The sequence below is a fragment of the Pan troglodytes genome, chromosome 8 (genome assembly GCF_028858775.2).
Source record: "Pan troglodytes isolate AG18354 chromosome 8, NHGRI_mPanTro3-v2.0_pri, whole genome shotgun sequence".
In the NCBI taxonomy this organism is placed as follows: domain Eukaryota; kingdom Metazoa; phylum Chordata; class Mammalia; order Primates; family Hominidae; genus Pan; species Pan troglodytes.
In genome coordinates, this window is record NC_072406.2 from 14217263 (window position 1) to 14232271 (window position 15009).

The 15009-nt window shown below is 50.7% G+C and overlaps 1 protein-coding gene across 1 annotated transcript in view; it reads right to left on the minus strand.

Moving 5' to 3' along the window:
* Positions 1-15009, minus strand: part of ADARB2 (adenosine deaminase RNA specific B2 (inactive)) — a 592089-nt gene that overhangs the window by 200365 nt on the left and 376715 nt on the right. The window contains exon 3 of the mRNA XM_016962550.4: positions 3827-4716. Coding sequence (XP_016818039.2) covers positions 3827-4716 — 890 coding nt within the window. The remainder of the gene's footprint in view (positions 1-3826; positions 4717-15009) is intronic.

Genomic DNA, 15009 nt, shown 5'->3' on the forward strand with positions numbered 1-15009 from the left:
GCCAGGCAGATGCACCTGAGCAGGCACTGCCCCTATCAGCTGATACTCATGGAGAGGAGACTGGCCTGCAAACCCTCTGCCAGTACTGTAAACCCTACATGTTTAGGTCTGGTGTGAGTTCTAAGGAATCTGATAAATGCCTGCTTTTGTCACTCTGGCTGACTCGGATCCCATGAAGCTGACGGGTTAGATGAGTCTGATCCTGAGAAACACCCCCAGGTGCAGGAAATAGTGAAAATCAGATACGAAGAAGCCACACCTGTGATTTTAATCTTTATGAAAATATCATGCTTCTGAACTTCCTCTTTCAAAATTTGGATGACACACAAGTCTATCGTACGTCATCTTTACCACTGGAGGGTGACTTCACGTGTTTATAAGGAAGCTGATATTGTGAATCCCAACCTCCACCACAACACTCACCCTTACAGACACACTACTGCAGGTCTCCGAGGGCCTTTGGGAGGCCCTGCTTCCTGCGAGCTGTCCCGGCAAGACAGACACTCTTCCCGCCGCGGCCCTGCCATTCCAGGCTGAGGCTGTGAGCAGCACCATGACAAGCTCCGGCCGCAGTGGCTCTCAACAGTGTGGGTCTCTGACCACCCGATGAGCTGGAAGTGCAGACCCTGACCTCCCTTGAAAACACACTGGGTTCTTGCAGTAGGCTCCTCAGCAGTGTCTAAACATGGCACTCAGATGATTCTATGCACCATCACATTGGAAACTTTTTTCATTGACTGTTACTTAATGAGAAAACTTCCCTCCGGGATGGTTCTGAAGCTTCCTTCGTAGGAGCAAGCCTTTGGCGGAGAGCACTGAGCAGATGTGCAGCATCTTTGCTGGCTTCTACCGAAACACCATGTGGATCCAGACGTGGTTTTGTGGTCCTGCACGTGGAAGCCAGCCCTGCATGGGGTGAGCCTGGGACTGTGGGCAGAGAACCTCAAGCACCGGGGCCGGCACCCAAGTGCAGAGACTGCATCGTCCCAGCAGGAGGCGCTGCTTCCAGGCTCCCTGGACGGACTCCGGGAGGGCGGCCTTTACCCCCAGCCCCAGAGGTGGGCCTGCCCTTTTCCGAGCGTGGGACACAGCCCAGAAAACGCATGGCTTGCCCTCCAGACACAGGTGCTAACAGGGCCGTCAGACAAGGGCCAGGGACTCAGGCTTTTAGGAATTTTAGCTCCAGAGCCACCATGCAGTGGGACCAGGGGTCTGCGTGAACAGGAAGCAAGCTGTGTAGACGGGGGTCCATGAAGTAGAGACAGGGTTTTGGGGGAAGGTTGGGGCAGGGCAAGGAGGAAAAGCCACATTTACAGCAATTTCTGAAGTCTTTTCATTTTTTTCCCCCTGAATCACATCCATAATAGGATTTGAATTTAATAAACTGCTGAAGGTTCCTGGCCCTGAGTCCCAGTGTCCTCCCAGCCCCCGCCCAGCTGTGGGTGCGCATGGGGAGCGGTACAAGGGAGGGTAAAATGGGCCCCTGGGACGCCACGTGCAGAGCAGAGATGAATGGCCCGAAACCCTCGCGCTGCTCTGCGCCCTTCATCATCCAGTCGGGGTGGTTAGGGACTGTCAGAGAAAAATAATTTAGCGGCCATGGCTCTAACTGATGTGCTGCATTCTGGGGTCAAATGACTATTACAAAGTAGTAGTGCTGCCTGGTTTCTCCATCATGAGAGCTCAGGGCTGACGACATGAAAGAAAAAGGCACTGCCGCCAGAATTCACTGACATTCTTCACATTTCACATGAGTGGGACGCAGGAGGGGGGCTGGGGAGGGTGGAGGGATGTTTCCTGCTTAACAGATTCAACAGAAGAGTGGCAGGCTCAGCTGGGTGAGCAAGGTATCCCAGCGACGGGGGACACGCCCCAGACCATGGGTGGTGGGGCTTCTCAGGAGGTGGCAGGAGACCCGAGCCTGCCAAGGTTGCACCTAAGGTCATGGGCAGCATTAGGAGGGCTCTCTCCCAGTCTCCTCACCACCCCATCCCCCCTCCCCCCCTCCCCCAGGCTGCAGGGGTGAAGTGGCTTCCAGGATGGTCACTGGCAAGTTTAAGCTACAGAGAGTGTAGAAACAGGGTGAAAAAGGAAGAGAGAGGGGAGTAAATAAGAAGGAGGTGTAAGAAAAGACCAAGCCAGGCCCCAGCACCCTTGTGAGGAAGTGCCCAGGGACTTATGTGGAAGCCGTCCTTGCTGTCTGCCACCTTGTTTTTACTTACATTGTGTTTTTATTTGAGGGCGAGTTTGGACGGCAAGACTGATGGAGATTGTGGTCTAAATCCCTCTAACCCACTCCTTAAAATGACCACCGGATGTTCCACAAGTACTTGAAAATGAATGAATGGCTTCCTGAGAGGCAGAAGGCAGGGGTGTGCCCTACCCCATGCCGGCCAAGAGTTCAACAAGCATTGGTTGACAAGTGAATAGTGAGCACTTGAACCCAGTCACAATTCAAGATGAGGGCTCTGCCACGACGCATGTGGTCTGTGTCACCCTGCAGTCTCCCTGAGCAGTGTCTGAGGTTCGAGTGGGACCCTACATTCGTGAAGAGATTTATCATCTCCCCAGGCAAAATAACAGATTCTGTCCTAGGTGTTGTGATGTAACGATGGTAGCGATCACAGCCATAACTTACAATTATTGCATACTTACGACGAGTCCCGCACTGGGCTAAGTGCTTTTTAACTATGTGAAATGTTTCTTTCCTTGATTGATGCCAAAATGAATAAAGATAATTTTCTGTATCTGCTACATTAGTGATGCCCACAGATAATTCTGAACATGATAAGAGAAAAGATAATTTGCATAAATCAGCCATTGCAAGACTTGGCAGGATAAGATTGTTTTAAAATGGTATCACAATAGTTTCTGACAGATAGGAGGCAGGAGAATAGGGTCTGGAGGCAGGAACATAAGGCCGGTGCACACTGACTTCCTAGAGCTGAATCAAATGGAAATACTTCAGCGATGACAGGAAATGTCCTCTCCATTTACACAGGGCCTACGCCGAGTAACCATTGGAAACTTCTAGAGGGTATTTAAACCCCAGAAACTTCAGTAACGGGCTCTTGGGCCCCTGTGCTCAGGCGCTCCCACCCCGTGGAGTGTGCTTTCATTTCCCATAAATATCTGCTTTTGTTGCTTCGTTCTTTCCTTGCTGTGTGGGTTTTGTCCAATTCTTTGCTCAAGGCGCCAAGAACCTGGACACCTCCAACCGGTAATGCCCAGACAGTTGAGAACATGTCTAGAGTGAGTGAAGGTAATAGCAGGTTAGAAGGCGGACCCACAGCTGCGCAGGAAGGAACCGGAGGGGTCCTGCCGGGCAGAGTGAGGCCCAGCTCCCCACTCTCGCTCCGGCCTCCTCGGCCTCCCAGCGCGATTCTCCCTTGGACCAGGGACCCCGTCTGGATCCTGCCAGGCTGGCGGCCTCTCCGGCTGCTCCCAGGCACAGGGCGCCTCCCTGGTGGAAAACTTGACCCCAATTTTACCCGGCACGACCATCCGACCCTACGCGTGGAGACCCAGTCACGGACGAAACCTGGCACGGGGGAACCGTCCCTCCCCCTGCAGACAGAGGCGCCCTGGCCGCTCCCCACCCGGCCTCGCCGTCTCCTCCCGGGCAGCCGCATTGTCACCCTCAAAACCGCCGGCAGCACCTGTTCTCCCATCACCTCACCAGGCCGGGAGACATTCTTTCCCCTCCCGCTCCACGCGGCCTCTCCTTCTCCGAGAAGCCTGGACGCCACTCCCCACAGGGAAAGGTCGGGGTCTCCCCCGCGCCCCCAGCGCCGCCCGTTCCCCCTGCACCCGCCGCGCCCCTCACCTGTGGCATTGGCGTCCTCCTGGCCCTGCCGGGCGCGTGGCCGGGCATCTGGATGTCGAAGAGCGCCTGCAGTGCGGCCTGTGCGGCCTGACCCCGGGCCAGCTTCTTGCTGCGTCCCGAGCCCTCGAACGTCCTGCCGTCCACGCTCACGGCCATCACGAAGCTCCGCGCGCGCCGCTCGGCCGGTTCTGCCAGACACACGTAGCGCAGCCCGGCGCGCAGGCGGTTCAGCAGCACCACGGGGTTGCGCTCGCCCGGGGCCGCGGGGGTGGCGGGGGTCGGGCCCACCAGGTCCAGCGCGCGGCACAGCAGCCGCCGTCGACCATAGGCCGCGGACAGAAGCGCGGCGTCCCCGGGGCGGCCTCCCGCGAGTCCGGGGCGCGGCGCCGGGGGCTCGAACTCCTGGAAGAGCGTGTCGGGGAAATCGGCCTGGTCGGAGGTGAAGTCCGTGCCGGGGCCTGGGCCCCCGCCCATGGCCAGGTGCGCCTGGCAGGCGTTGGGGAACTGCACGAAGGACCTGAGTGCCAGCTCCGCCGCGCGCATCTTGGCCTTCTTCTTGGTGGGGCCTGTGCCCTCGAACGTGAGCCCGTTCACCTCCACCGCTACCGCGAAGACCGGGGCATGCACCGGGCCCGTCTGCGACACTGTCCGGTACTGCAGGCCCGGCCTCAGCTCGTGCAGCTGCACCAGCGCGTTCTTGGGCGCCACCGACCACGACAGCTTCTTCCAGACCAGCTGCAGTTTGCACAAGTGGCCCCCATTCCCCTCCTCCAGCGGCCGCTTCCTCTTCGCGCCGGGCGCGCCGCCCCGGGCCCGGTCCCCGGAGGGCGGTGGCCGCGCGGCCAGGTTGCCCACGTTGCGGTTCTCCTTCACCTCCGCGCTGCTGGTACCTGGAGGGGAGAACAGACCAGTCAGGAGCCTGGGCGGGCGCCGGCAGGTCGATGGGCACAGCAGGCACTCCCTGAGGGTCCCCGTCCCAGCGACCTCGCCGCCCGCGCCCCCTGGCCAGGCCTGAGAAATGACTGTGGCCGCCGGAGAGAGGGAGCCCCTGGGAGCCTATGGCCCATGCGGGGAAGCAGCCTCCTTGGTCCCTTGCTGAGGGCCTGTGGCTAGGAGCTGTCCTCTTCTGGGCTGGCTCCTGCTTTAAGTGCGGCTGTGTCTCACAAACAGACAAGCGCCCCTGACTTTGTACAAGTTTTGGGCAACGTCAAAGGTCAGAGAGGCCTTTCCTGGGGTGGTGTGGTCTAGTGTCCCCCTTCCCACGTGCTACAGGGACCTCCAGGCCCGGTGCCCAATGCCCCCACAATACTGAGGGGCAGGGGGTCCAGCCCCCAAACTCTACTTCCTCACTCACAGCCAGAGGCAGACAGGTGGTGTCTCCTGAGATCTCCCTGGAGGAAACCCTAGGAGCTGGCCCAGGTGAGGCACTGCGGCCTTGGGGTGAGTCCCTGGCCTTTCTCCCGGAGAAGGGGCACACCTATTCAGTAAATACGGTTGGTCCTCTGTATTCCTGAGTTCCCCATCTGTGGATTCAACTAACTGTGGAGAGAAAGTATTCGGGAAAAAATGGATGAATCACTAGGAACGTGTACAGACATTTTTCTTGTTATTAGTCCCTAAACAATACAGTATAACAGTGATTTGCATAGCGTTTACACTGTATTAGGCAGTATGCGTCATCCAGAGATGATTTAACGTACAGGCACGCCTCCTTGTTCGGCTTCCCAGATAACGTGTTATTCACTAATCCAAGGTTTGTGGCAACCCTGAGTTGAGCAACTCTGTCAGCCCATTGATCCCACACCATGCGCTCACCTTATGCCTCTGTGTCACATTTTGGTAATTTTTTTTTTTTTTTGAGACGGAATCTCACTCTGTTGCCCAGGCTGGAGGGCAGTGGCGCGATCTTGGCCCACTGCAACCTCCGCCTCCCAGATTCAAGCGATTCTTCTGCCTCAGCCTCCTGAGTAGCTGGGATTACAGGCACCCACCACCACGCCTGGCTAATTTTTGTATTTTTGTAGAGATGGGATTTCACCATGTTGGCTAGGCTGGTCTCGAACTCCTGACCTCAGGTGATCTGCCTGCCTCCGTCTCCCAAAGTGCTGGGATTACGGGTGAGAGCCACCGCGCCTGGCCACATTTTGGTAATTCTCAAAATATTTCAAACTTTCCCATTATTATATCTGTTATGGTGCCCTCTGATGCCTGATCTTTGATGTTACTATGGTGATTGTCTTGGAGTGTCATGGATCGCACCCACTTAAGACGGCAAACTTAGGAACTGTTGTGAGTGTTCCTACCGCTCCACGGACCGGCCGTTCCCTCATCTCTCTCCCTCTGCTCAGGCCTCCCTGAGAAGCCCCAATATTGAAATTAGGCCACTGAATAACCCTGCAGTTGCCCCTAAGTGTTTAGTGAAAGGAAGAGTCACTCCTCTCTCACTTTAAATCAAATGTAGGGAGAAGGCATGATGATGGCCAAGATGGGTCAAAATCTGGTCCCTTGCAGGAACCCAGGCCACTTGCTTGGTTTCTGCCCCTGGGACTCTTACCACTTCATCAGACTGGCAAGCACTTTAAAAAGACCTGTAATGTCGCAGTGTTTTCAGGTAGGTACCATGGGTCGGTGGTCAGGAGCACAAGCACAGCTCCTTTGGAAAGCATTTTGGGAGCATCGGGCAAGAATAAAGAAACACACACCTTACTCAGCAATTCTGCCACTGGAGATGCATCCCAGAGAAACCTTCATACACAGAGGCAGAACTGAACAAAGGTGTGCACTGCAGCATGCTTTCACAAAACTGAAAACTTTGAAAATGCCCAAGTTTCTATGGTTAGAGGAATGATGAGTCATCAGTGAAATAATCACACTACAGAATACTATATAGCAGTTGCATGTAATGGACTATGTCTGTATGCTTCAATGTAGATGAATCTCAAGAAATAGGATGCCAGATAATAAAATTGACTTGCAAAGTAACCCATAGGATAGGATATTATTATTATTATAAGAACACCGACGTTCTATATTCTTCATGCAGCCATGCGTCTGTGACAAGGCTGCTGATGCGTGGGTAATAAAGATCCAGTCCAGTCTCCCCTGGAGAGTGCAGGAGGGAAGTGCAATGAGGGGCTGGGGGGTGACTTCACGTGTGACTTCAGTGCTTTATTTCTTTTGCAGAAAATGCTCTGAAGTCCATTTAGCAAAATCATCATTTGCCAGCTGGGGTGATGAATGCATTTGATGATGATTTAATTTTTCTGGACTGACCATCCTGGACCACTGTTTTCTGGCAAAGCTGTTCCATTAGGGAATCTCAGCCATGGATGGCCCCATGACCTGCTGGGTCCATACTGCCCTCACTGGTGAATGTGCTTCTGGAAGGCTCCATGAGGGTTTACTACAAAATACTCTGAGAATTATGGTAGTGAGCTGTGCCCTTGCCCCACCCTGAGGCTTGGCTCATGCAGAACCCGGACTTTGCTGCTTCCCATTGCCCCAGTCAGCCCTGGGGAGGGTATTAATGTCCGATTTTCTCAGTGGGGAAGTTCCTTCACTGAGGTTGCAGAGTTTATTAGTTGGTCGCAGTGCAGTTCAGTCCTAGGCATCGGATCACCCTCGTCTGTGTTGTTGCTGTAAAGGTGATTTTATGGAAACTGATTACTTCCATCATTGTCTTGGCCTATGTACAGTAACACCCTTTTCTGGGCCCTCTGGAAGAGGAAGATGAAGCTGAGCCCACAGGCTGCCCCACGTGTGACCGGATGGTGAGCTGTCCCGGGCAAGAACACACAGGCTTCCCCTCACTCATTGGCTTTGTTCGTGGGGACAGGCTCTTCTGCCAGGTGTGGATGAGTTTTTTCTCATTAAGCAAGTGGAAACTTGAGGCAATTTTTACAGCTAACCCACAGCTTAGAAACAGAGGTTGAGTGTGGCTGGGTGTTGACACGTGCACCTGCTGGCCATGTGGCCCGAAAGTCAAGCAGGAATGAGGCCTGGCTGGCCCAGCCCCACGCTCCCCGCCCCTCAGCTTATGACATCGTTGTTGGAGAATAATAAAAACATACATTTCATAGGCACAAAAGATGCCCTTGAAAATCAGGCACCTTTGCGAGGTATCCTGACATTGGAGAATGTTCTTCTCACGTTGCGCGCTGCCTGCCCGTTCAGCTCGGGGTGAAAACATCCGGCTCTTGGCCTCAGCTATCACCACTACCTGGGTTCTCCTGCCGAAGGCTCTGGGCTCTGCTTTGAAAGTGCTCTCTGTTTGCTAAAATCTCTATTTCTCATTTGAATTTTTTGAATTGTGAGGTGGCTCTGTTGTTTTCTCTGGCAATTATGTCTAAAAAAGTATTAGGTTTGGGGAGGTAATTTTGTTCAAAATGTGGATCTGAGAGCTTGATTAGTTATAGGTGCACAATATTCATTTACAGTTGATGGCGGCAGAAACAGTTACCTTCTGAGGAGAAAGTGCTGAGTGCAAATGCTTTTGTTAATCATTATGCACTTTTGGTATACATATAGCACTGCTCTACTGTTGAGTGTGTTTCAGGCCAAGGGTTAGCAGATGAGACTAACCATGGAATTTTCCAAATTGGACTTAAAGATGGAGCAAAAAACCCAACAAGATCAACCCCCCAACCCCATACCAGATTGCATAGAGATTTGCCTGGTACTCTGTAATTTCTTATTGATTTCTCGCAAGGTAGGGATGGACGAGACTGTCAGTGTGATTACAGTGGCTGGCGTTATTGCATGACCTTTGCTGGATCTCAGATCAGAACTCACAGAGCAACGCTTTGCCGCTAGCTGCACTGAATGCCTCTTCCTGACTTAATGTCCTATGACTCTCAGAATTAAAGTTTTCCATGGCATAAACCATGAATGTCAGATTGTGGTATGAGGGCCTCTTTCATAATAATTAATAATTGATAATAAGAGCATACTTCAGGGGCCTGTCCTGGACACACCAGCTGGGCCCTCTGGGGGTGATATCACCTGATTAGGGTTTGGAATCCTCTGCACAGGCCCCGATTCCCATTTCCCTGACGTGGGAGCCCAGCACAGAGGCCACAGCGCAGCGGTGGCCTCTGCATGGAGCTGTGGGGAATGGGGGTGCAGCAGACGCTCTGGGCTCTGCTCCATCATCCAGGGGTGCATGACCCTGGGCAAGTCACTCAGTCTGGCCAACTGATTTTTTAAGGCAGAATGTGAAGATTTAAAAAATATTTGCCTTATAAGATTCTTACAGGGACAAACGGAGGCAGCACATCCAATGGGCTGAGCGATAGTCAGCTGTGGGGGAACATTGGACACATTTTGAAAACACAGCAGGGAAATGGTGGGGCAGACACTTCTCACCCTCCTCTCACCCGCGTCTCGCCCACCTTGCTTCTCTCTGTCCAGGACCCACTTCTCTCCGTCCAGGTCCCACTTCTCTCCCTGCTCATCTTTTTCCCTGAGCTTCTCCGTGCACTTTGCAGGAATTCCAGGGAAACTGGAAGAAGGGTTTCCAGGGCCTCAGGTCTATGAGTAGCGAGCTGTGGCTGGGGTCGCTGTCTCCCGCCTTGAGAGGAGTTTTTGAGGGAGTTTTGCTCCCTCAGAAGGGCCGAGAGCAGCATTAGCATTTCCACACACAACAAAGCCTCCTCTCTCTCTCTGGTTGGCAAGGCAAGAATTCGTTCTCACAAAACTTTCCAGAACCTACTAAGTCAGGTAACAGTGCAGGTGCCTGAGGCATACGAAGGGAAGGCTTTGCCTCTTTGGTCCCTCAGGCCCAAGTGGGAGAAGCCTTGACACTATGACCCTGTGACAGTCGTGGGGCCGGGCTGGGTGAGGGTGGGAGCCGAGCTTGCCCTGTGGCAGTCGTGGGGCCAGGCTGGGTGAGGGTGGGAGCCGAGCTCGCCCTGTGGTCCTGTGACAGTCGTGGGGCCGGGCTGGGTGAGGGTGGGGGCCGAGCTCGCCCTGTGGCAGTCGTGGGGCCAGGCTGGGTGAGGGTGGGAGCCGAGCTCGCCCTGTGGTCCTGTGACAGTCGTGGGGCCGGGCTGGGTGAGGGTGGGGGCCGAGCTCGCCCTGTGGCAGTCGTGGGGCCAGGCTGGGTGAGGGTGGGAGCCGAGCTCGCCCTGTGGCAGTCGTGGGGCCAGGCTGGGTGAGGGTGGGAGCCGAGCTTGCCCTGTGGTCCTGTGACAGTCATGGGGCCGGGCTGGGTGAGGGTCAGGAAGGGTGAGGGCCAGGCTCGGTGAGGGTGGGAGCCGAGCTCACCCTGTGGCAGTCGTGGGGCCGGGCTGGGTGAGGGTGGGAGCCGAGCTCGCCCTGTGGCAGTCGTGGAGCCAGGCTGGGTGAGGGTGGGAGCCGAGCTTGCCCTGTGGTCCTGTGACAGTTGTGGGGCTGGGCTGGGTGAGGGTGGGAGCTGGTCCTAGGGGAATGGCGCTCTGGGCTCTGAGGCTGTTGGAAAATGGAGGAGCTCACATCCAGGTGCTGCCCCTGCTGGCCTCTTGCTGTAGCAGCTGCATGTGAACCACTCACAGCTGTAACGCCGACTTTACAAATTAACTTTTTTTTTTCCTTCCACATGGAAGGTATTAAATGTGTTACACTCCCCTCCCTGACCCAGGAAATTGGTCTCATTTTTTTTCTCCATATAATCAACAGGTTTCTCACACTCAGTCATCATATATAAAAACCTAGAGATAAAACATCAGGAGACCAGGAAACCACCTGCCTCTAAGTAGAAAGCTATTGATGGAAAGCTATTGTTGATGCACCTGCTTGGTGGGTCTCAGAGCCGAATTCCTGCACTCACCAGGGTCTCTACTCAACAGGCCACACCCTGGGGGTGAGGGGAGCTGGGGGACTATCAGCCTCCCCTCTTCATGCTGCCCTGTGGAAGTTACCCCCTGGGTTGTGTCCCAAACCCCTCACTCTTTCTCTGTGCGCCCCAAGTCTGGGTGTTCCCACTGGCCAGCAGGGAAGATGATAGCGGCTGTTACCCACACAAAGGCAGTGGAAGGTGCAGGTGATCATTTGCTTGACTGTGGTAACTACTTCACTAAGTGTAAGTGTAACGAAACATCATGATGTACACCTGAAATATACACAATAAAATACATTTTAAAAAGTCAGCCTGACTTAGGCTTACAAAGCCTGATTAGCCCACCAATGGGCAGCTCTGCCCTTGCTCCGAGAGGGTGGGCATGGCCACGCCCCTCCTGAGTCATCCCCTCTGTCTCTGATCCCCAGAGCAGGCACACTGAGCTTTTCCCTGGCTCCCACTTTTTGTACTTTGTCCCTGTCTTCTCTCGGGAAGCTGTCTCCAAAGCTCACGGCACAGATTGGTGAATGGACTCGTTGTCTCTGGGGCACAGAGGTGGATTCCAGCGGCTGGGTGCTGGCAGTGTGACCTGGCCCATCACGCGGTTCACAAATGGAACCTACCACATGGGCCTTGTTAGATCAATGGAGACAGTGCATGTAACAGTTTTAGCATTCTCTGTCAAATGTTGCAGACACTCAGAATGCGTGATTTCAGTAACACATCAAAAAGATAATTCATCATGATGAAGTGGGTTTTATTCTAGAGATGCAAGGATGAATCTGCATCTACAAATCCATAAATGTGATTTACCACACAAACAGAACTAAAAACAAAAACCATAGGGTCATCTCAACAGATGTATAAAAGGCATTTGATAAAATCCAACATCCCTTCATGATAAAAACTGTCAACAAACTAGGCATTGTAGACACATACCTCAAAATAATAAGAGCCATCTATGACAAACCCACAGCCAACGTCACACTTAATGGGGAAAAGTTGAAAGCATTTCCCTAAGGGATGGAACAAGATGATGTCCACTCTCACTACTTCTACTTAAAATAGTATTGGAAGTCCTAACCAGAGCAATCAGGCAAGAGAAAGAAATAAAAGACATCCAAATTGGAAAAGAGGAAGTGAAACTATCTCTGTTCCCTGATGACATAAATGTGTATATACCTAGGAAACCCTAAAGACTCCTCTAAAAGACTCCTAGACTTGATAAATGGCTTCAGTAAAGTTTCAGCATACAAAATCAATGTACAAAAATTAGTAGCATTTCTATACATCAATAATGTTTAAGCTGAGAAACAAATCAAGAACTCAATCCCATTTACAATAGCCACACACACAAAATAAAATACCTAGGAATACATTTAACCAAGGAGATGGAAGATAGCTACAAGGAGAGCTACAAAACACTGATGAAAGAAATTGTAGACACAAACAAATGGAAAACCATCCTATGCTCATGGATTGGAAGAATCAATATTGTTAAAATGTCCACATTGCCTAAAGCAATCGGCAGATTCAATGCAATCTCTATCAAATTCCAACATTATTTTTCACAGAATTAGAAAAAACAATACTAAAGTTCATATAAAACCAAAAACAGACCCTGAATAGCTAGAGCAGTCCCTGGAAAAAGAACAGATCCAGATGTATCACATTGCCTGACTTTAAATTATACTACAAATCTATAGTAAGAACAGGATGGTATTGGTACGAAGATAGACACATAGACTCACGGAAGAGTAGAGAACCCGGAAATAAAGTGGTCCGTCTCCAGCCATCTGGTCCTCAACAAAGCTGACAAAAATAAACAATGGGGAAAGGACATCCTAGTCAATAAATGGTGCTGGGAAATTGGCTATCCATATGCAGAAGAATGAAACTGGACCCCTATCTCTCACCATATACAAAAATTAATTCAATGATGGATTAAAGACTTAAACATAGGACCTGAAACTATAAAAATCCTAGAAGAAAACCTAGGAAAAACTTCTGGACATTGGCCTAGGCAAAAGATTTACAATGAAGGCCCCAAAAGGAAATGCACAAACCCAGAAACAGACAAAGTGGATTTAATTAAACTAACAAGCTTCTGCACAGCAAAAAATAAAGTAAAATAAAAAAGTAAACAGACAACCTACAAAATGGGATGAAATATTTGCAAATTATGCCTCTGACAAATGGCTAATATCCGGAATCTAGATGGAATTCAAATAACTTAGCAAGAGAAAACCAAACAACTCCACAAAAAATTGGGCAAAGGGCATGAACAGACATTTCTCAAAAGAAAAAAATGTAAGCAGCCAACAAGCATATGACAAAATGCTCAACATCATAGGGGAAATGCAAATTAAAATCACACTGAGATATCATCTTACTCCAGTCAGAATGGCTATTATTAAAAAGTCAAACAAAATCCAACATGTTTGTGTGGATGCAGAGAAAAGGGGATGCTTGTGCACTGTTGGTGGAAATGTAAACTAATTCCACTTCTATGGAAAACAGCATAGAGATTTCTCAAGGAACTAAGAATAGAACCACCATTTGACCCAGCAATTGTACTGCTGGGCATCTACCCAAAGGAAAAGAAAATCGTTACATAAAAAAGACACCTGTACGTGTATGTTCATCTGAGCACTATTGACAATAGCAAAGACACGGAACCAACATAAATGTCCATCAACAGTGGATGAATAAAGAAAATGTAGTATGTATACACCATGGAATACCATGTATCCATAAAAAAGAGTAAAATTATGTCCTTTGCAGCAATGTGATTGGAGCTTGAGGCCATTATCCTAAATGAACTAACTTAGAAACAGAAAAGCAAATACTGCATGTTCTCACTTATGAGTGGGAGCTAAACGATGGGTACACATGGACATAAAGATGGAAACAAGAGACACTGATGACTTGAGAAGGGGGGAGAGTAGGAGATGGGTAAGGTTTGAAAAATAAACTATCAATACAATGTTCACTATTTGGGTAATGGGTACACTAGTAGCTCAATCCCCACCAGGGTGCAGTATACCCACAGGACAAACATGCACATGTATCCCTAAGCCTCAAATAAAATGAAATTAAATTAAAAAAAAGTTTTGGCATGACCTATCAAATGTTGCAGGCCCTCAGAACACATTAATTGTGACCACAAAAAACACTGTAAGCCGCTAACACCTTTTGAGGGCATGAAGAGGGAGGTGTGGGGCCCACCTCACAGGGTGGTGCCAGGGATTTGGGATCAAGGGGTTTGAAGGGCCTGCATTATAAAAATGATGTGATTTGGAAAATGCATTTATTTGCACTTGGAACAATTCAAATAGACAGTTCAAAATAGAGTATAAGAATTGGTGATTCCTTTAGTCCACTCCGAAATTTATTATCCCAAATAATTATTATTCTTGCCGGTCATAATTGCATACTCATAGTATATTAGAGCTGGGAGTAGGTCTGCAAGAAACTCATGTGCTTACACCAGGGCAGACGGGGAACACTTGCTATGTTAGCTGCACATCAGGATTCTTAGAAAGGCTTAGCATCTAACCAAGGAGATGAAAGATAGCTACAAGGAGAGCTACAAAATACTGAGAAAAGAAATTGAGACACAAACAAATGGAAAACCATCCCATGCTCATGGAATAGAAGAATCAATATTACTAAAATGTCCATATTGCCCCAAACACTCAGCAGATTCAATGCCGTCCCTCTGTCAAATTGCCAAAGTCATTTTTCACAGAATTAGAAAAAACAATCCTAAAGTTCATATGGAATCAAAACAGATCCCAACTAGACAAAGCAGTCTTGAGAAAAAGAACAGAGGTGGAGAGTATCACTCTCTGTCTGCCTCCGTGTCTCTCTCTGTCTCTGTGTCTCTCTCGGTCTTTGTCTCACTGTGTCTCTCTGTCTCTATCCCTGTTTCTATCTCTGACACACACACACCTCCCCCCCCCCCACACACACGCGTCTTGTTGGTAAAGGCTCCTCAGAGTCACTCACTCAGACTGGAAACTGATTCTTACCAACCCCTGGAGGGCTCCAGCTGGTAAACAGTGCCTGAGTGTGTAACATAACCAGTGCGTGTACGAGTGTGTGCCCGAGCATGTGCCTGTGTGTGCACATGTAATTGTACATGTGTGACTGTGTGACTGTGTGCATGCGTGTGGGTGTGCATTATGTATACTTTGTGTGGATGTGTGTGTGTGCATTTGTGTGTATACCTACATCAGCTGGGTGGGAAATGGCAGGGGAACTGGGCAGAAAGCAGGATGGCATGGTGGCCCTGGGGAGACAGCACAGCTCCCCTGCCCTCTTGCCCTCACTGGGGCTCACACCACACTTCTTCTCCCTGGAAAAT